The 21,240-nt window shown below is 64.1% G+C and overlaps 2 protein-coding genes across 4 annotated transcripts; both read left to right on the forward strand.

Annotated features, from left to right (window-relative positions):
* The first annotated feature begins 3,744 nt into the window (after positions 1-3,744).
* On the forward strand, positions 3,745-10,307 carry MAPK11 (mitogen-activated protein kinase 11). 3 transcript variants are annotated; one of them, XM_086711923.1, is made up of 12 exons: positions 3,745-3,903; positions 6,277-6,406; positions 6,487-6,545; positions 6,629-6,740; positions 6,817-6,846; positions 6,922-6,969; positions 7,064-7,178; positions 7,565-7,636; positions 7,795-7,874; positions 8,337-8,415; positions 8,504-8,677; positions 9,002-10,307. In XM_086711923.1, the coding sequence occupies exons 1-12, from the start codon at positions 3,788-3,790 to the stop codon at positions 9,079-9,081; spliced, it is 1,095 nt and encodes a 364-aa protein (XP_086568049.1). In that variant the 5' UTR covers positions 3,745-3,787; the 3' UTR covers positions 9,082-10,307. The 3 variants fall into 3 exon arrangements, with proteins under 3 accessions (XP_086568049.1, XP_086568050.1, XP_086568051.1); XM_086711925.1 differs by lacking the exon at positions 3,745-3,903 and adding an exon at positions 4,017-4,103; XM_086711924.1 differs by lacking the exon at positions 6,817-6,846.
* Positions 10,308-12,271: 1,964 nt separating this feature from the next.
* MAPK12 (mitogen-activated protein kinase 12) lies at positions 12,272-20,907 on the forward strand. The gene is made up of 12 exons (XM_086711922.1): positions 12,272-12,706; positions 12,796-12,925; positions 15,388-15,446; positions 16,339-16,450; positions 16,582-16,611; positions 16,892-16,939; positions 17,506-17,620; positions 17,851-17,922; positions 18,043-18,122; positions 18,203-18,281; positions 18,366-18,539; positions 20,631-20,907. The coding sequence occupies exons 1-12, from the start codon at positions 12,582-12,584 to the stop codon at positions 20,708-20,710; spliced, it is 1,104 nt and encodes a 367-aa protein (XP_086568048.1). The 5' UTR covers positions 12,272-12,581; the 3' UTR covers positions 20,711-20,907.
* The last annotated feature ends 333 nt before the right edge of the window (positions 20,908-21,240 follow it).

Below are 21,240 nucleotides of genomic sequence, written 5' to 3' on the forward strand. Positions count from 1 at the left end.
CTGCTTCCCGGCCTATGTGGCTGTGTCCCCAGACAGCGGGGACGTTGTTGATGGGCAGCCCTGACTGCGTCTCCTCCACTTGGGGCATCGTGGTGGCTGGGGATAGGCTAGGCCTTTGATGGTGAGCTACCTGTGCACTTGGAATGAGGGTGGGTCTCTCCTACAGGGAAGCGTACTAGACAAACGCTGACACCCCCTACCCCAGGGACCCCTAAATGACACTGTTACGACCCACACGAGGTTTCCTCTTCCCTGAGATCTAGCTGTTCAGAAGCAGGTGGAACAGAGTCTGGAAGTGCTAGGCTGGGGGTGCCTGGGACAAGGAGGCCTGGCTTCCAGACTGGACCTCCACAAGCCACTACTGCCCCTAAGAAGCCACTACTGCCCCCTACAGACTACAGTCTGCAGTGTGAGGACCCCCCTCCCATTCTGTGAAGGTTAGAGACAGGAAGGGCTCGAGGTCCAACAGATGGGGTATGAAGAGGTCCAGGGGCTGTCCCTTCATGCGGCTGTTGAAGGCATAGATGTTGGGGTGCAAGGTGGCAGGGGGCAGGCCAGCCTTGAGTTGTCAGGATGGTGTCAAACTGAGGGATGACCCACCTTCCTGTTTCCACTTCACCATCTTCCTCCTGATGTAGTAGCCCCGGGGGGGGGGGGGGCGGGGGGAGGGGGGGATGCACGCACAACTTCAGTGACCTTTCCTTCCAAGTTGCAGGGAACAGCCTAAGGCCACACCCTGCTTGCTTAACGGCGAGGACCCTCTCCTAAATCACCAGGCCTCCAGGATAGAGCCACATCAGCTTTTTAGGAAGTTCATTCTGACCATAGGGAGAAGTGCAGCCAGGAGGCCAGCAAGTGGCCAGTGGAGGGGAGAGTGGACATGGAGAGAGTGGGATATTGATACTGGAGTGTAGGGTGGAGGGAGACCAGGGATGGGGGTCCTGAGACTCAGGGCTTCCGTCCGGGTAGGAGGCCCTTGGGTGTAGCCTCCCCATCTGCGCCCCATCCTCAACCTGCTGCCCCTGCCGCTGCCCGCTGCTCTCCACGACTTCTCTAGGCTCAGGCCTCTCTCACCCTCCGGACCTGGTGGCCAGGATTACGCCGTGAAAATGTCCAGCGCAGCTTCCCATCACCCTGAGAGCAAAAATGAAATCCCTGCTGTGGCCCCACCCAGCCTGCCTCAACCCTCCTCCCTGACCACCTTCCCCCTTTCTTGTCCCTCAAGCCGAGCTCAGTCCCGGGGAGGCAGGACGGTCTGAAAGCTTGGCTCAGCTCCACTGGTGTCTCTCTCCAGGGGACTTCCTGACCTGTCCGGCTTTGTGCCCTCTCCCCACCCTAACCACCACCGGAAACTCCCTGGTTGCTCTCCCGGACCCTCCCCAGGAGGCAGTTTGGCCAGGACCCGCCAGCCTGGGGCCAGGTGGGCCGACGGGGGTGAATTCTGAGGGAGGGTCTCCATTCTGCCTGATTCACTGAGCCGGCCGGGTAGTCCACTCCACTCTGGTCAGTTCCGACCACTCAGCCCGGATTTGGGGCAGGTAGGGGGAGGCCGGGCGCAGGCTCCCCTAGGGGCGGCACGACTCCACCCCCGGGCCGCGGAAGAAGGGCGGAGCCTGTCGCCCGGGGAACCTGCTTCGGTTGCGCGGAGGGGGGGGGGGGGGAGCGCCCGCCTAGCGCGAACAAAGGCCGCCTCCTCTCCCCGCAGCCCGGGGCTCGGCGCGCCTCCGCCCCCCGGGAAGGCGGGGACTCTGGAGGAGGGGCGGAGCGGGGCGACACCGGTGTCCTCCCCCCACCACCGCCCGACCAGCACTGGCTCCCAGAGGGGAAACTGAGGCCAGGGATGGCTCGGGACTTGGCCGAAGTCACGCAAGGCTGGCCGGAGCGAGACTCGGATCGCTTTCTCTGTGGTTTCTTTCTTTTAATTTTTTTTTTAACGTTTATTTATTTTTGAGACAGAGACAGAGCATGAACGGGGGGGGGGGGGGGGGCAGAGAGAGAGGGAGACACAGAATCGGAAGCAGGCTCCAGGCTCTGAGCTGTCAGCCCAGAGCCTGACGCCGGGCTCGAACTCACGGACCGCGAGATCGTGACCTGGCTGAAGTCGGACGCTTAACCGACTGAGCCACCCAGGCGCCCCTCTTTGTGGTTTCTTGGCTCCCGCCAGAGTTGTTTTGTTTTATTTGGTTTTAATGGTTATTTTTGGGGGGCGAGGGGCAGAGAGAGAGAGAGAGGACAGAAGATCCCAAGCGGGCTCTGCGCAGGCAGCAGCAAGCCGGACTGCAGGGGGGGGGGGGGGGGGGGGCTCGAACTCACAAACCCTGAGATCATGACCGGAGCCAAAGTCCCAGGCTTAACCCCCTGAGCCACCCAGCGCCCCCCACCCAGCCACCACCCCCCTCCAGGGTTTCGATTCGCTGGGCAGTTATGTCCGTTTGCCTGGCACTGCCTTGAGATGTCTTGTTTTAATTTGGTTGCCAATATTTAAAAATCAGGAGATTTCACGTAAAAACTCAGGTTTTAGTTTGTCTTTGAGAGGCGGGGGTTCGGGCCACGCAGAGCCTGATTTCCCACTTTTCCAGGAGGCTGCAGCCCAGACAGTACTCACTGCCCTCCCAACATAGAGGGCCAGGAGGCGTCTGTCCTGGGGACAATGCTGTCTGCGAACACGTATCGCTTCAAAATGGAAAGCAACTACGCGGGTGCAGAGCAACAGACAGTCGCGGGAGGCCGTCTTGCTGGAATGAGGAACATCTCTCCCCCACTCCCCCCCCCCCCCCCCCCCCCCCCCCGTCAGTTACAGCAGCCTGCTCGAAATAATCCTTCCAGGCCAGGAGAGGAAACCAGGGAACGCGCTGAGCGCGGAGGCGTAACAGCGGTTAGGCGCCAGAGGAGCTCCTCTGTACATAGGAAAGTCAGGGTGGGCTTCCTGGAAGAGGTGACAGCCGAGGGTGCGTTTAGAAGGAGGCAAGGTACCAGGAACCAGAAAGGACACACTTGGGGATAGCATTTGATGGGTGCAGCGCCTCCGAGGTCCCCTGGCGCTGCCGCTGTCCCTGGTCCTGACAGGGCTGGTTCCCCAGGCCCGCCCAGCAGCCACACTTCTCCCCAGGGGCGGCCGGACGGCGCCCAGCGGCCGGCTTCGGACCACGGAAGGTTCCCAGCGGAGGAACCACACGGCCAAGCCGAGAACGGCCTCCAAGGGAGAGGGAAGCCAGGCTGGCCCGGGATGCAGGGCGCCGCCATCTGCACACCCCAGAGGGGGACCCAGTCAAGTGTCCAGTTGTGATTAGGTAGCATTTTCTACATCGATGTAAAAACCGCTCCCACGGCTTGATCTTGAGGGAGCAGGCTGGGGGGTGGGGGTGTCGTGCAGGGCCCGGAGCAGGAGCGGGGAGAGGAGGGATGAGCGAACCCGAGGTGCCGGCACCGGTGCGGGCAGGGGAGGGTGCGGGGAGCGGAGGCGGCCTGGCAGGGGCGGGGCGCGGCCGAGGGCCGAACGCGGGCGGACGCTGGGGCCAGTGCGGACCCCAGGAGGCAGAGGCGCCCCGGCCGCGACCCCGGGAGGGGAGGGCAGGGCTGGCTTCCGGCCGGCCGCCGCCCGGCAGGGGCAGGAAGCCGCGCGGCCGTCCCCGCGCACCCCCACCCCGGCCCCGCCCCGCGCCGCGCCCGCCGCCGCCTCCTCCCGCCGCCCTCCGTCCGCTCCGCTCGGGCTCGGGCTCCGGCGCGGGGCGGGGGCGGGGGCGGGGGCGCGGGGCGGGGCGCGGGCCGAGCGGCGGCCGCTTCGGACATGTCGGGCCCGCGCGCAGGCTTCTACCGGCAGGAACTCAACAAGACGGTGTGGGAGGTGCCTCAGCGGCTGCAGGGGCTGCGCCCGGTGGGCTCGGGCGCCTACGGCTCGGTCTGGTAGGGGCGGCGGGGAGGGCGGGGAGGGCGGGGAGGTGCGGGCGGGACGGAGTGCGCGCCCCCTCCCCTCCCTTGGCGAGGTTCCTGGCGTGGGGAGGGGCCTCGCCCTGCCTCCGCCCCCGGGCCGTTCACCGATCGCGGGAATGAATGGGGGGTCGGGGGCTGGAAGAAGGAAACTTTCCTACCGGACGCCGCTCCGGGTGAGGGAGAGGGGTCGTTCTCCCCCCCCCCCCCCCGTCCCAGCCGGAGCACCCCCACCGGGCCCAAATCCTGCGGCGTCACAGCCGGCCAAAGGGCGGGTCTCCCGGGCCCCTAAATGTGCGAACAGGCGTCCAGGGTGCCACCCCCTCCCCCGTCAAGGGTTGGGCAGCTCTGGGGTCGGCCCCGTTCCTAGGATGGGTGGTCTTGTTTGCAAAAGAGAAAGCCCAACTTGAGGGAGGGCAGGACCCCTCCCCTTACATTGGCTTCAAAACTCCCCTGGGTCCTGCCCCCTCCCCTGTTTTCCAAAGGGTCTCAGACTCTGGATGGGGCTCAGGCCTGATCAGAGAAGCCTACCATGCCCCCTGCAGTGCTTGTGGGGGTCTACCCCTGCTCCATTTTTGCCCCCACCAAGAGAGCTCAGACCACAGCCCCACAGTTGAGCCCTGGGGCCCTGACAGAGGACAGAGTCTGGAAGTGGGAGACAGGGTTGGGGGTTTGGCTGAGACCTGTGTGGGGCTGTGGAGGGACTGGGGGTGGGGCTTAAGGTGAGGTGGTTCCAGGTGGTGGGGGTGCAGTTACAATACCTTCAGGCTGAGTGTGGATGTGGATGTTGAGAGGTGCTCCCCCCAAACCCAGTGGGGTCCTTACCAAGGCCTGAGCTGGTGGCTGCCGTCCACTGAGGGGGGTCTTAGGTGGGGAGGCCAGAGCCCCTCGGGATGGGGCTTTACTCCTGGCTCTGACAGAAGGTTACCAGTGGCACTTCCTGAACCCCTCCATAGTCCCAGTGCTGTAAGGGCTGGCGTAAGGGCTCGGCACCCCCCACCCCCACCTCCCATCTGCAGTCATCCGCCAGCTTGTCAGAATCCGCAGGCTGGCCATTTCAGCTGGTCCAGCCTCTGGCCTCTGACTTCATCTCTAAGACCTCAAGGGCAGGAAGAGGGTCAGGGATGATGCGTTAGTGGCCCCGCATAGAGTCTTTGCTGGATTCACCTCTCAACTGGAGCCACCTTCGGGGGTCCCTAGGGGGGGCCAGCTCCCTGAGCGAGGCCTGGGTCTCTCCCCATTGCTCTGTTGCCCCGGTGCAGGTGACGGCCCTCTCCTGGGCTCCCACGGTGAAGCTGGTGACCTAGTGCCAATTCCGTGTCACCAGATTGTGTAGACAGCACTGGGGGAAAAGGTCCGCTGCCCCACATGAGGAGCCACTCCCCTGCTTGCCTCCCCAGAAGTGACTTGGACCTTCCCCAGCAGGCGACAGGCTGGGGGAAGGGGCCTGGGTGCCCCGGGCACCTGGCTGGCTCTCCTCCACCACCACCTGGGCCCATGAGCATCCTGTCCTGTGCACACTCATTCCTGGGGGAAGCAGGGTCCTAGAGAGTGGAGGTAAACTGGGAGAGAGGGAAGCTCTGGGCATCGGTGACCAAACAGTCTTGGTAAAGGCATGGCTGTTAGCACGGCTCCAGTGCTGGGGGCAGTGGGACTCTGAGAGGGTGGGGGTGACAGACTATTTGCATTTGGAGATGATGCCAATGACCATTTTGTCTCTGCTGAGGAAGAGTAGGTGGGTGAGGCTGGTGAGGAGCTGGGGAGTGGAGTGGGGGTCCAGATACCACCCTCTGTTGAACATTTCGTGTTGTCCAGTTTTTCATTCTTAAAAAATAATAATCCAGTAAACACCCTTGGCCAGTTTTTTGTCCATATTTTGAATATTCAGAGGCGTTGGGGGTCCAGGGGCTTTGGAGGTGGCTCTGGAACCACCTGGGGAGCCCCCCCCACCCACCCCCATGCATGGGCCCACAGGGGAACAGGAGAACAATTTGCAGTGGTTGTTTTCCCGGCCTGGTCATTGGAGACCCTCCCCCAGCCTCATGCTGAGTTGGGGGAGAAGATCCGAGTCCTGCTCTAGGACTCCCAGGTGGGGGCAGGCCAGGACCTTGTGGGCCTGAATGCTGGTGAGAAGGGGCGGACTGGGTGCGATCCGGCCCAGAGGAGGCTCAGAGGAGAGGCTTTCCAGGCCGGTCAGGGGCTGGCTGCACCGAAGGCAGTGCACACTAGGGGTCCTCCGAGCAAAAGTGCGCTCAGAGGGCGAGATTAGGCCCAAAAGGAGCAGGGCCTGGGGGCGCACAGCTGGGTCCCCCCTCTGCGCCCGCGCTGCCTCACTTGCCCGCCTTGCAGCTCGGCCTACGACACGCGGCTGCGCCAGAAGGTGGCAGTGAAGAAGCTGTCGCGACCCTTCCAGTCACTGATCCACGCGCGGAGGACCTACCGCGAGCTGCGGCTGCTCAAACACCTGAAGCACGAGAACGTGAGCTGAGAGCCCTGGGGCGGGTCAGCGGGGCGGGGCGGGGCGGGGCGGGGCTGGCCTGACTCCCGCCCCCCTCCCAGGTCATCGGGCTGCTGGACGTGTTCACGCCGGCCACCTCCATTGAGGACTTCAGCGAAGTGTGAGTGGCAGCCACCGTGGCAGCTGAGCGGGAGCTTGTATGGGGCGGGGGGGGGGGCTGTCCTGACCCCTGACCCCTCCCAGGTACCTGGTGACCACCCTGATGGGCGCCGACCTGAACAACATCGTCAAGTGCCAGGCGCTGAGCGACGAGCACGTCCAGTTCCTAGTTTACCAGCTGCTGCGCGGGCTCAAGGTGGGCGCCACGCAGGTGGGCGCAGGGTGGGATGTGGTGGCCACAACCTGACGCTCGCCCCGTCTCCCCCTTGCAGTACATCCACTCCGCGGGGATCATCCACCGGGTAGGTGTGGCCACCGGGTGAGGGTCGGGGCTGGCGCTGCCCTGCTCCTGCGTTCACGCCCTGCCTGCCCCACAGGACCTGAAGCCCAGCAACGTGGCTGTGAACGAGGACTGTGAGCTTAGGGTGAGCTGGCCGTGCGGGCGGGGCGGTCATCCTGCTGGCCGGCAGAGGGGGCCTGCCTGGAGGCACTGACAGACAGGCCTGGTGGTCACTCTAGATCCTGGACTTTGGGCTAGCCCGCCAGGCTGATGAGGAGATGACCGGCTATGTGGCCACCCGCTGGTACCGCGCGCCTGAGATCATGCTCAACTGGATGCACTACAACCAGACAGGTGATGTCAGCCCATATGGGGGCACACGGGTTGTGTTGGACCAGGGTGGGCAGGCAGGCCAGGGCCTGGGGAGGGTGGGGGCTTATGGGGCCAAAGGCCAAGGACCTTGCGTGGGGGGGGGGGGGCGGGGAGTGCTTGTGTCCAGCCTTGGGGACAGGCAAGGTTTGGGACCATCGTTCCAAAACAGACCTTAGAGGTACTGAGCACAGCAGGTCTTGGGCTAACTCCTCCCCCTCCCAGGGTTGGGTCTAGAGGAGTAAGCGGGCTGCTGTCTTTGGGCCCAGGTGTGACCGAGAGGCCACTGGGCTGGCACTGTCCGGACAGCTCCCTGATTCTCTGAGGGGGGCTTGGGGAGGGCAGACTAATGGAGACTCCTTCGCCAACAGTGGACATCTGGTCTGTGGGCTGCATCATGGCTGAGCTGCTCCAGGGAAAGGCCCTCTTCCCAGGAAATGACTGTATCCTTGCCCCAGGCTGGGTCCCTTTCTGGCTGGTCTTGCCTCCTCTGCCCCCCCCCGCTGTAGGAGAGCAGGTTTGGGGCAGTGTCCCAAGGTCTGGGATCTGGGGGCTGGGAAGGGTCTACTCCTGGCCAGTGGGCATTTCCTCAGCCAGGCAGACATCGACCAGCTGAAGCGAATCATGGAGGTGGTGGGCACGCCCAGCCCTGAGGTTCTAGCAAAAATATCATCGGAACACGTGAGTCACCAGCTCCCGGCTCCCTCTGCTAACCATGCCCTCAGGTACTCTGGAGGGAGAGGCTCTGTGGGAGTAGACCAGGGAGCCTGTGGGGAGCATGGGTCACAGCGGAATGGAGCCTGAGGCAGTGCCTGACCCCTTAAGGGAGAAACAGGTGAACAGGGAAGACGTTCGTTGGGGCATGAGGGACAACGAGGGCACAACCCCAGCACTAACCAACAGTGCCCTTGCCCAGAGCAGTGGGGCGACACCAGGCCCCGGGGCTCCAGGCATCGAGAGCCAAGTGGGGTGCTCGAGCCGCTAAACCCCAAGTGGGAGATGCTTCTGGTCTGTGCATGTTCTTGTCCAGGCCTGTTGGAGGGAATGAGTCCGGGGGCTTCTCTCAGCAAGCGCCTGCCTGGCTTGGGGCCAGGGGAGGGAGGGTGTGAGCAGCCCCCTCAGGCCCTTCCTCTGTGCCCCCAGGCCCGGACATACATCCAGTCCCTGCCCCCCATGCCCCAGAAGGACCTCAGGAGCATCTTCCGTGGAGCCAACCCCCTGGGTGAGGATGCGCCCTGGGTCTGGGCTGGGATCCACGTCTGGCCCTAGATGCCTAAGTGACCACCCCCCTTCCACTGGCCACTCTGTAGCTGTGGATCTCCTGGGAAGGATGCTGGTGCTGGACAGTGACCAGAGGGTCAGTGCGGCCGAGGCCCTGGCCCATGCCTACTTCAGCCAGTACCACGACCCCGACGATGAGCCCGAGGCTGAGCCCTATGATGAAAGCGTTGAGGCCAAGGAACGGACCGTGGAGGAGTGGAAGGGTGAGCTTGAGGAGGGCTGGGTGGGAGAGGTGGAGCCCAGGGCCTGAGGGCTTCATTCCCCCGGAGGCTAGGAGTTGCCTGCTTCCTTCTGGAAGTGTTCTAGTTCCTCCCAGAGCGCTGCCCCCCCCCTCCAGGGTGGGGCAGGTAGAGATGGGGTGAGGGGTGTCCAGCAGGGACCTGGGGGGCGGGCAGCACAGGGCAGACTCCAGAAGGAGGGGGGGGGCGGGCAGCTGAGGCTGCCCTCGGGGTGATGGGCTGGGGTGGCAGGGGAGACGGGCCAGCCACCAGCGACCGCAGGAGCTCACCCTTTCCTTGGCTCCCCAGAGCTCACCTACCAGGAGGTCCTCAGCTTCAAGCCCCCGGAGCCACCGCAGTCACCTGGCAGCCTGGATATTGAGCAGTGAGGGGAATGTGCCGGCCAGCCACTTGAACTGCAGGATTCCCTCAGCCTGCCGGATTCCCACGAGGAGTGCCTCCCAGCACCTCTGTGGCCAGCAGGCCCGACCCTAGCCTGGGACCCCTCGCCTGCACACTGCTCCTTGTGGGCAGTCCTCGTATGCATGTGAACGCACGGAAGTGTGCCTGTGTGCAAGCCGCTGGGGCAGGAGTATAGGCAGAGCGGCCTTGCTCCCCCTGCCTCCTCCCAGCAATCTGGGTCTCCCTCAGGACCTCACCTGGACGCCATAAGGAGTCCCTCTGGGGAGTGTGTCTGTCTCCAGATCTCCTGAGTCCCAGAGGACTGTCTCTGGAGGGCCCCCTGGAGACTGAAGTGGGGGTCTTAGTTGTCAGAGCTTCTCAGCCCCCAAGTACGGCGCTACTCTGGAAAATGCGGAGCCCCGAGTCTGAAAGCTGGGCGGGGTCTTTCCTGGAGGCTGGCAGGGTAGGGACAGCCACCAGGTATCAAATCAGAAAGTCATTCTGGAGCCGTGTGTTCACCTGTGCTGTGTGTGGCACGTGTGCACTAACGTGTGCTCCTGGTACCTACGTGTCAAGGCGTGTGCAGGCACGTGTGAATCCGTGGCTGCCTGAGGGGAGGGCCAGCTTCCATGACCAGCAAGAAGCTTGAACGGAGGTGGCCGCACTGTCACTTCCCCTTCCCTCAGCGCCTGCTGTAGGGGTGCAGGGGTGGTGGTGCTGCTGCTGAGATCCTGTGTGTACCGTTCGAGGGGCTCAGGCGGGCGGCGGCATCCAGTGGACAAAAGCCAGCGCTTTCTCCTTGGCTGTGGGGGCTGCTGCAGGTGCTTCTAAGGTGTGAAGAGCTGGTTGGCACAGGGGGCTCCAGCCTGGAGGGGGCGGGGGGAGGGGGCACACGCCAGTTCAGACTTGGACTCAGGCTCCGGACCTTGGCCCAGAGCTCTGCACGCTCTACCTCTGTCCACCTGGCCCTGCCACTGAGAGCCGGGGGTTCTGGTCTGTGGGTGACCCTCATCCTCCCTTCTTCCAGGATGGAGCTGATCTAGTAAGCTCTGGACACGAACCTGCTCAACATGTTGGGGGTGTGGGTCCTCCGTCGAGGGGCTTCTCTGTGGGGTGGTGGCACCCTATGCAGGAGGTGGTGACCTCCCACCTTCCAGAGGCCTCAACGTCAAGTGCCTGCACCAGGGTTTCACAATAAAGGGGTTCTCTCTCACTCGGCTCGTGTCGCAAGTCTCCAGGCCCCGCTGCCTGGCTGTCCGCACTGCCTGGAGTGGGTCGCTGATCTGTGCACCACATCCCCAGCTGGCTGGCCCCACCAGACCCCGCACTGCCTCCATCCCTTGGGTCTCCAGGCGGACAAGCAGCCATCGCTGGCATAGCACCCTCCCTGCTCCCCAAGAGCTCAGGGGGACCGGGGTGGGGTGGACTGGGTTCTCCACCCAGGCTAATGGGTTCTGAGGAGGGACAAGGCAGGATGGCCACCCACAGATGGACCCCAGCTGCCTTGCTGAGGAATTCATTGGGCAGGCTCAGCTTCTGGCCCAGATACAGACCTGTGCTGCCTTTCAGTGGTCAGGGAGGCTGCTGGGGGACAATCGGGGGTCTCTGGGAGCAAAGGCCTGTCCTTGCTTGGAACTGGGTGAAGCGGGTGTGTGTGTGTGGGGGGGGGAATAGCTTCTTTAAGGGGAAAGAGACCACCTGCTCTCAGGACACACTTGCACTGCAGTTCAACGGAGGAAAGGCACTGGCCTCAATAAGGACAGTCGTGCCCTTGCCCTGGGCCTTGGGGGTGGAGACCATGTGGGAGTGAGGCCTCCAGGGGCCTGGTCAGTATGGCTACTGGGCCTCAGGTTCTGGGGAACCCCTGGAAACCAAGCGAGGCTGGGTGGGGGGTAGGGGATGGGAGAACTGGGACACGTGCCACCTAGGGAAGCCGACCAGACGACCAGACCCCTGGACCCCACCACAGGGAGTAAGAAGGCCAGCTAGGGGCCTCCTGGAGGAGGCAGGTGGAGTGCCACAGGCAGCCCAGGGCATGAAGGGCACAGGTGGCTGTGGCTCCGGTGACCCCGGGCTGCTCCCACTGACTAGTCTCCAGTCCTGGGTGCTGCAGATCACCAGCCCGCAGCCCAGGTGCAAAGCTGCTCTGGCCGCCTCTGAGCTGCTGATTCATGGCGGCAGCGGCGGCAGGGCACAGAGGGAGGGGCAGGGGGCCTCGGGGATCCTGTTACTCCTCTGGTTCTCAGGCCTAGGTCGCTGGGTGGAGGAGGTTGTGGAGGGGGCTCTGTCCTCCAGGAGCATCTGGTCCAGGATGTGGCCAGACATGGAAGGACGCTGCCCCCATCGAGGGTTAAAGAGGGCGCAGAGAGCCCAAGTGGGGCCTTCCTTCACCCCTGGGGTCAAGCACAACTTTCTGGAGAGGGTGGAGAGGCTCAGACCAACCTTGAGACAAACCGGAGGGAGTAAGCTGGGCAGAAGGGGGGACGGACAAAGGGACTTGCAAATGCTGGGAGCAGGCTTTCCCACTGGGTGGGTGGGTGGGGGGGGGATGGAGAGGAGGGGGTTGGGAGGTGCACAAGGGCCCAAGGGGGGGACCCTACAGGAACAACTTCTCTGGCTCCTGGGGTCGGGAGGTCACAGGGAGGGGTGTTGGGGATGCAGCCTAAGTTTGGGAAACGGAACCAGCTCCTCCACAGGGAAGCGGATGCCGGCAATTCGAGGGTTAGGGGGGAAACCCCATACTGGGACACGATGGTCAGCCCCAGGGGAAGGGCGTGTCCTGCAAGGTGGGCAGCAGACTTGCGGAACGCGGAGCTCAGCCCGGTGGGGGCGGAGGGGGGCTCAGGGCTGGGGGACCGGGTCGGTGGGGTGGAGTTGGCGAGGCGGGTGGACAGTGACCTGCGGCTGGGAATAAGAGGTCCTCGGTCGGGGTCCAGCTCCCCGGGGGCGTGGCAACTGGGGAGGAGCCGGGAGCCCCAAGGCGCTAAGGCTGAGACACCCCCGACCCGGGCCGGGGGAGTCCAGCTCCGGTGGGGAGGCGGCGGGGGCCTCCGGCGGAGTGCGTTCGGGCGGGCACTGCCCCGCGGGGCGGCGCTCCCCCGTCCCCGGCCGGCCCTCCCCCGCCGCGGCCGCCTCGGGTTTCCGCAGGGGCCGGCGGGCGGGGGCGTCACGTGCGCGCGGCCCGGGGGCCGGTTGGTCGGCGGGCAGGGGAGGGACCGCGCGCTACCCCGGGCCCGGGCTGGGGTCGGGCCGGGGTCGCGCGCTCCCGACAGCCGGGAGGGCGGCGGCGGGAAAAGGGGAGAGAGCCGGGAGCCGGAGGACCCGGGCGGCGCGTAGCGGGCTGTGCCCAGGCGGCGGCCCCGGGCGCACGCCAAGGGAGTCCCGCCGATCCCGGGTGTCCCCCCCCCCCCCGCCACACACACACACACCGGTCCTCGGGGCGCAGCGCCCACGGGGTCTGCGGCGGGGGGCGGCGCCCGGGGCTGCCATGAGCTCCCCGCCGCCCGCCCGCAAGGGCTTTTACCGCCAGGAGGTGACCAAGACGGCCTGGGAGGTGCGCGCCGTGTACCAGGACCTGCAGCCCGTGGGCTCCGGCGCGTACGGCGCCGTGTGGTGAGCGCAGGCCGGGCGGGGCGGCCGGCGGGCGGCGGGGGCGCGCGGCGGGGGCGGGCCGGCCTCCCGCTCAGCGGTGCGCCCCGCAGCTCGGCCGTGGACAGCCGCACCGGTGCCAAGGTGGCCATCAAGAAGCTGTACCGGCCCTTCCAGTCTGAGCTGTTCGCCAAGCGCGCCTACCGCGAGCTTCGCCTCCTCAAGCACATGCGTCACGAGAACGTGAGTCGCGCTGGTCCCCGCTCAGCTGGGCTCAGGGCCTTCTCGTCCATCCGTGCAAGTCCTGCCCTGGGAGGCTGAGGCCCTGGTACCCAGCCCCTGGGCGACCCCGCCCATGTGGCAGGACAGAGGTGCGGGATCAGGTGCACCACGATGCTGGTGGGGCTCCACGTGCTGAGGGCAGGCCCCCCGCCCCCTTTCTGAGAGAGACTGCTTCCCCAGGCTCCAGTCCTCCCTGCTAGGCCAGGACCTGCCAAGGGCTTAGCTCCTTGGCTCGTTCCTGGGGCCACATCTGGCTCCTCAACCCAGATCCCAGTCAGGGGACGGTGGCTTGCCCAGGCCAAGGGCATCCTCCAGGCCTCACCCCAACCCTGCCCCCAGCCGGAGCCTGGAGGTGAGAGAGGACACAGTCATCCTAGAGGCACCAGCCTCTTCCCTCTCCCCAGGCGTCCTCCATAGCTGCGCCCCAGGCCCCCTTCCGCACCCGTGGGGTCCCTGTCCTGCGCAGTCTGCTCCAGTCCACCGCCCCAGCCTCGGTTCGGGGTGCAGAGCTAGTCACCGAGCAGGAGTTGGCATGCCGGCATTGTCACCTCAGAGCCCTGGGGTGTCCGGTGGTGATGGGGTTTACAGAGCTGGCGTGTGGAGGGCACTAGGCAGTGGCCAGCGCAGAGACGCCTCCTTCTGTGCCGGGAGAGGGCAGGTCTGGATCCCTTCTCTCTCCTAGGGGAGCCCCTGTTGCTTCTCAATGTTCTTCCTGTGGCCCTGAACTCTGTCCCTCCCACACCAGCCATTCCTGCCTCACCCCTAGTTTGGACTGCTGGTGTGAGTACTCAGACCCTGGGCTAATCATGCTCCTGATGGTCTGGCCCCTCCTGGGTCATCAGAGCCACCAGCCTCCTTCGGGGAAAACGAGTCCCACGTCCACCAGGAAACTTGTCCCCTTGACACTGGGTCCTTCATTCACTCTGACTTTCCCTCTCTGCCCTTGGCCCTTCCCGGGGTGGGGGGGGGGGGGGACGGGGGCAGAATCCATTTGGGACGGACAGCAGCCCAGCGCTGCCCTCCCTACCTTCTGGTTACACCCAGTCATGCCCAGGTTGGTTCCCATGAAGGCAGACCCATCTCCTCAAGGCTGCATACTCCTCCCCAACTGCCCCCCCTCTCCTGCCTGCCCTGCCCATTCCCCAAGGTCTCAGGGCTTTCCTTCAGTTGCTGGGCCCCCTGGCCCAATCCCCCCCTCTGTGCCTTCCCAGCTGAGCTCCCAACCCGCTAGCAGCCGGCTGCCACTGCCTGCATGGTGCCTGAACGCAGCTAGGAGGCTCAGCCCATCGTAAACCCATGAGAAGAACACTGAGGCTATGAGGGGCTGGGTGCCATGGCGGGTCCCACCCTTCCACCCACGCTTCGGGCCTTCTCCCTCTCCTTCCCTGCACTTTAGGCCAGAATCCACGCCGCAGCGGTACGGAAGTCTCCATCAACCTGATGGACCCTCCTTACACTTGGGGACCCTGTCCTCTGTCCTCTTCTTGCAAAGACACTGTCCTCATTCCCTAGTACTTGCCTGCCTCCAGGCCCTCACTGGACCTCCCTCTCTGTCCTCTCCTTCCCTCTCCCCATGGCTCTGGCTGGCGGCTCTGAAGGCCATCTAGCCGTCCCTCCACCTTGCGTCCACTCTTGCCTCACTCCTGTCTGTGCCCACACAGCACACAGAGGGGCTCACTCGGCGTCACACCTATTTAAACCCTTTCTCGGCAGCTCTTAGGGTCGAAGCCAAACCTTCACCTGGCATGCAAGGGCCTACTTGGGCTCCCTCGGGCCTCTCCTTGGCTGCTCCCTGGCCTGGGCCTCGGCCACCTGGCCTCTCTCCCCGTGTTCCTCAAGCGCTTGGAGTGTTCTCCCTTCCACCTCGGCCCCCATTTGCACGGCCTATACCAGGGGTCCTCCCTCCTGGCACATCCAGCTGCCCCTCTGGCCACTAGGGTGTACACGCTGCCCAGGGACCTGCGGGGCTGGGTCTAGCTGTCAGCCCGATCATGGTGCTGTCAGCCTGGGCCTCTCCAGCGGAAACCAGGCTCCCTGGTGGACCTGCTGGGGGCTGGCACTCCCCTGGAGGGCTGTCCCACCCTGGTCTCGAGTCTTCCATGGAGACAGGAAGAGGGGGACAAAGGGCCAAGGGGCTGGAGCTCCCTGGGTGGCTGGGAGCTGACCCAGACTTGGGGCTGCCCCTCCCCCAGAGGATTCCTGTGGTCATCACTCAAAAATAGCCTGTGTCTATGGGCATGGGTGCCAGCGCTGGGTTGCGTGGCCAACAGACAGAGCCAGGCCCTGTGGACAGTGGGAAGGGACGGGGATATCTGTAGGGGGCTTTCCTGCTCAGAGCACAGTGCCAGCCTCGGGGGTTTGCCTGAACCCCCATGCCCTCCACTGTGCCCCCATCCCACCTGTCACTCTGGCCTCCTCCCCAGGTCATCGGGCTGCTGGACGTGTTCACTCCTGACGAAACCCTGGATGATTTCGCAGACTTGTGAGTGCCGTCCTGGGAGGGCTGGGCAGGGCAGAGGGGTGTTGGGTTGCTCTTGGGTGCTGACTCGGGTTCTGTGTTGGCACGTGGGCCTGTCCCTGCGGCCCAGCGGGGTCGGGATGCACACTGCCCACCCCTTCCCCACACCACAGTCCCCCCCCTGCCACGCACCCCTGGGACCCACGGCACTGGCGCAGCTGGGTGCAGCCCGGGCCTCCTTGGACCACGCTTGGTACGGGCTGTCCAGTGCTGGAGGTGTGAGCGTTGGACCTGCGTCGGTTAGCCAGCAGGCCCCGTGCTCTGGGACCCTGGCGTCAAGTATGTGGCTTTGTAACTGGAGCTGCTGACCTTTGCTGGCAGGCAGGGGAGGGGCGGCAGGGGGCCTGCCTGTGGCTGCCATCCCTGGATTCATACTGTCGTCGGCCAAGGCTGGGGGCTGAGCCTGGGAAGGGCTGAGGACAGGCTCCTTGCCGTCTGACCTTGCAGAGGTCGAGGACACACATAGGCCTCAGTGTCCTGGCGAGGTGTTAAATGTCCCTGCTCTGTGTCTCTCTCCCTCCACCTACAGGCCCAGCCTGCTCCTCTGAGCCACGTGTCCTCCTGTCCCCACCCCTGCCCACAGGCACTTCCCTCCTTCCTCTTGCACCCTCTTCTGTCTGTGATCCCTGGTGCTCCCTAGACCCTAGCCTCCATGTGGCCCTGCAGGAAACCCCAGAACACGGTCCTGACCCACCTGACATTCTGGGGCAGGTGTGCGTTGGGAAGGTGGGTGGAGCCTGGTGCTGCACTGTGGAAGGTAGAAGTTGCTGCCAGGCGATCCCCAGGGTCTCCAGGGTCTGAGCCTAGGCCCAGGGGGTGTGATGCCCACTGTCCGCACCCACCCCGGTCCCTGCAGTTACCTGGTGATGCCGTTCATGGGCACCGACCTGGGCAAACTCATGAAGCACGAGAAGCTGAGCGAGGACCGAATCCAGTTCCTTGTCTACCAGATGCTGAAGGGGCTAAAGGTGGGAGCGCACAGGGGTGCTGCAGGAGGGGCAGAGCCCCCCAGGCCAGGCCGGGGCCAGGGTGGGATTGCTCGTCCGTGGTTCTGAGGTCCCAGAGCTGACTGCCACTGACCCTCTGTCTGTCCCCATAGTACATCCATGCTGCTGGCATCATCCACAGGGTGAGTCCTGGTGCTGGGTGGGAACTTCCTGTGGCCTGTAGGTGTGGGAGGGGCCTGACTGCCAGGAGCCTCCACTGCTGGCCTGTGAGGGGGCAAGATGGGGCCAGTGGGGAGTGTGTGCGAGGCTCACGCACAGCTGTGGGGGCCTGGGTACCTCTGTCCTTCCTGGAAGGGCATCCGGGTGGGGATGGCCGAGTCTGGCTGCCCCACATTCAGGTGTCCAGGCTCTGGCCCTGGTGTGGTGGGAGGGGCTGCTCGCCCACCTTTCTTGTGCCCCCAGGACCTGAAGCCTGGCAATCTGGCAGTGAATGAGGACTGTGAGCTGAAGGTGTGTGTTGGTTGGGATGGGCGGGGGGGGCTGGGCATCTCTCCCCGCCTGTCCATCTGCCTGTAGCCCTGGGCCCTCAGGCCTGGGGGAGCGTTGGCTCGAGCCCAGGCAGAGGGACCAGACCCCAGCCATCCAGGCCATGGCTGGCAGCTGACAGGCAGATGGGCCCTGGGGAGGCACTTGATGCACGGGGAATGGGGGGCCGAAGTGGGCGCACTCTCACACCTGATTAAGGCGAAGGGCGGGAGGTGTCCCCGGTCCTCCATACCTGAGCCAGCATAGGGCCGAGGGGGCCCCTGCAAAGCGCTGGCCAGGTCCTGGGGTCAGCAGAGAGTAGAGGAGCAGGGAGAGGAGACCCATGGGAGTGCCCGCTCCTGAGGGTAGGAGAAGGCAAGGTCGGGTGGGGCTGACAGCACTGGCCATGGGGAGGAACTCATGGAGAGGCCACGACCTCAGGCCCTGGAGGGTTGGCAGAGGCCCCGGTGTGCCCGGTGCTCCTGGGTCATAGGCTGGCCCACCTGCTCCCTGGGGGCCGTATTGCCCCACCTTCCTGATTCTGACTATAGATCCTGGACTTCGGCTTGGCCAGGCAGGCCGACAGCGAGATGACTGGGTACGTGGTGACCCGGTGGTACCGTGCACCTGAGGTCATCTTGAATTGGATGCACTACACCCAGACGGGTGAGAATGCCCAGAGACGCAGAGCCACCCTGGCCTTGCCCACCTTCTTCCCTTTCTTCATGGGAAGCCCAGCCGTGGCTGCTCCACGGGGAGGCTGCTGACCTGGGATGGGATTGGGGCGAGGGTGTGGCAGGCTAGATGGCCCCTATGTCCACGTCCCCCTCCCGTGTCTGTGTCCCCCGCCCCCCTCCCTGGCCCACAGAGCCCTGATGCAGGGGCTTCTGTCTCAGTGGACATCTGGTCAGCGGGCTGCATCATGGCAGAGATGATCACAGGGAAGACGCTGTTCAAGGGCAGTGACCGTATCCTACACTTGTGGGGGGTAGGCTGGGTCTGGGGGGGTGCTGGGCATGCTGCCCCAGCCAGGTGGGGGGGTGCGCCCTGCTCTCTGGCCCCGTGCTGTGCTCCTCATCTCAGCACAGACCTGGACCAGCTGAAGGAGATCATGAAGGTGACAGGGACTCCTCCCGATGAATTTGTGCAGAGGCTGCAGAGTGCCGAGGTCAGTGGGGAGCTGGGCGGGGGCTGGAGGGGCTGGGCCCGGGCCTGTGGGTTGGCCCCTTACCCTTTCTTCCTTAAAAGGCGAAGAACTACATGAAGGGCCTCCCCGAGTTGGAGAAGAAGGATTTTGCCTCCATCCTGACTAACGCAAGTCCTCTGGGTAGGGCTGGACTGGGGGGGTGGGGTGGGGTCAGTGACCAGGGCGCTGGGGCCTGCGACCCTCCCTAACCAGTTCTCCCCGCAGCTGTGAACCTCCTGGAGAAAATGCTGGTACTGGATGCAGAACGGCGGGTGACTGCGGCCGAGGCGCTCACACACCCCTACTTCGAGTCACTGCAGGACACGGAGGATGAACCCAAGGCCCAGAAGTACGACGAGTCCTTTGACGATGTGGATCGCACGCTGGACGAGTGGAAGCGTGAGTGGGGGGCTCTGGGCAGGGCCTGTGCGTGGGCTCTGAGTCCTGGGATGCAGGTCAGCTGAGGAACACAACAGACTCAGAGGGCAGTGGGGCTTCTAGGTCAAGGTGACCTCTGGCTGGAGCTGAGGGATGAAAGAATGTTCCTGGCAGGAGGTTCGGCACAAACAAGAGCAGGAAGGGAGTTCTGGAAGTTGCAGGAGGCAGCTCGCAGCTCAGGGCCGTTGTGAGCACTTGGCTTCTCCCAGCCCTGCCGGCCCTGCCCAATGCTGCCCACATCCTCCCCATGTCCTGGCCATTCTGGAGCCCCTCCGCTCCCACTCATCCCCCAGGCCTCCACTCTTACCTCTTGAACTCGTCTTTGCCTCTCTGCCCTTTTCAGGACCCCTCCCACCTGCACAACTCACACCTCTCATGTCCTGCCAACAGCAGAAGCCCCCCACCCCCAGCCAGCCCCCTCACCACCCCTCGCCTGTTCCTCCAGTCCCACTGAGCAGTTCAGATGTACCTGTAACTGCTCTGTACTGCCAGGCTGGCTGTTGCCTTACACTGAGGGCCCTTCCCTTCCTCCCTGAGGGCCAACCAGCAAATATTAAGCCTCAGGCTGGGCTCAGGGACACCTGCCAGGTCCCCAGGCCTCCCTCTGCTGTGGTCCTGAAGCCCTGTGCTGGAACTGTCTTGGCAGAATGGCAGGCAGTGAGGGCTGGGCTTGGTGTCTTTCTCTTGGTGGCTGCAGGACCAGCCTGGAGGGTGCTGGGATGTCCGAGGGCAGCGGTTAGCACTGTTGGGGCCGTGGCACATGGTGGCCGCTGTGTCCTAGGCCCCATCTTGGCTCTGCCTCAGACATAGGGCCTTGGTCCTATACATGGGGGTCAGGGTGGGACTGGACTGGTGGTTCCCAAATCACGTTCCTTAAGCCACGGGGTGCTTGTAACTCTCAACAGAGCTCCGCCCTTGGTTGTGCTGTTTTGTGCTTTTAAGTTTCGTTCAGTTTGGGGAAAGTTTTCTGCTGCTAAAAAAGATAACATGAAAACCACGGGCCACAGGCTCCTCTCTGTGGTCCCCACCCACACAGACTGTGGTAAGAGATTTTACTTTTACTATAGACCATGGGGAACACGTGACCTGTTTGTGGCTAAGCCCCTGGTCAGGAATGCAAACTCTCATCGCCTCCTGTTTCCCTGGGAACAGCCAGCTTCACATAGACCTTCCGTGTATGGGTTGAGCCCTGTGTTAGGATCAGATGAAGGGCCTAGGAGGCACCACAGGGGGCGGGAATACATCCATGCCACAGGCAGGGCAAACCACAGATCGTCTGCTCTAAATGCACAGTGTTTCCTGAACTGGGCTCTGGAGGAGCAGAGTCCCCCAAACAGGTGCTCCACTGGCCAGGTGAGCATGGAAACTGAGGTAGGCTGAGCAGAACCTGTCCCGCTGCAGACTGGCCAGAGGAGAAGCAAATCAGGCTTTCTCCTTCCTTTGGGATGGCTTGCTCTGGGGACAGGGGACAGGACCACTAGGCAAGGAGGGCAGATGCTGTGGGTGGTGGGAATTCCCCTCGTTTAAGTTTCTATGGATAGTCTCGATCCAGAAATCGAGGTGTGCCCTGCTGGGGCCCTGAGTGGCTCCGCTTGAGTAGACACATTGATTTACATTGCCAGGACAGCCTCTGCTCACTGCAGAAGGCTGCGGGGCCAGGGCCTGTCTGGCCACGCCAGGGGCAGTGGGTTTGGGTTACAGGAGCCCCTTCGGGGTGGATGGGCACAGGTGGGCTGAGAGTGGCCGTAGCCTCGGATGAAGCGGCACCTGCACTCCAGCAATGACCTCTGGCCCTGATGTTTTTGGGAACTGGCTGGGCCCCTAGGTCAATGGCTAACAGCCTGTGCTCTAGGGCCGGGGAGCTCTTCCCACCCCTACCCTGAGCCGCCCCTCACAGGACTCAGTGCTGGTCAGGGCAGGTACCAGTGAGCTGGGCCCAGTGTTCTTCCTGGGTCACTGGCTTCTGCCTTTGGTGTGAATTGTAGGAACTGATTCTGAAGGGTGATGGGGCCCCTTCTCCCGTGATGATCTGTCTCCCTCACCCCACCCCAGGTGTCACATATAAGGAAGTGCTCAGCTTCAAGCCTCCCCGGCAGCTGGGGACCAAGGTGTCCAAGGAGACAGCGCTGTGAAGACCCCTGGGCCCTGAGAGCGGTGGGGAGGGGGCCTTGAGGACCCTGGCTGGGGCTTCCACCTGGAAGGGGATCCTGATTATCACTGTGACTCTGGCTGGGGTTTGCATCCCAGGAGACCTATGGTTCCATGGACCCCCTCCCCCAGCCGTTACCCTGCTCTCAAGGCTACCACCTCAGTCTAACCTTGGCGGGGGGGGGGGGGGGGGGGCGGGGGAGGGCATCTGGACCTTCTGAACAGGACGCCAAACTGACCTGGGACTGGCCTCTGACTCCCTGGGCAGTGGTCCCCTTCCCCAGGTGCAACAAGAAGCCTCAGAGCCTGTGCGGGATGGTGGTGGTGAGGCTTGGGTCAAGGCTTGGCCTGATCCTGTCCGCTCCAGCCCCTGCTGGAACCCAGTTCACACAGCTGAAAGAGACACACAGGGAGGGCACTGAGTGCCTACTCAGGGATGTCTCTCCTGGGGGGCGTTGGTGTGGACTCTCCTGAACCCCCAGCCCGGAATGTAAATTGGCCCTGTGCTGTGCCC

This window comes from Puma concolor, chromosome B4 (genome assembly GCF_028749965.1).
Source record: "Puma concolor isolate L17-30 chromosome B4, mPumCon1.1.hap2, whole genome shotgun sequence".
In the NCBI taxonomy this organism is placed as follows: Eukaryota; Metazoa; Chordata; class Mammalia; order Carnivora; family Felidae; genus Puma; species Puma concolor.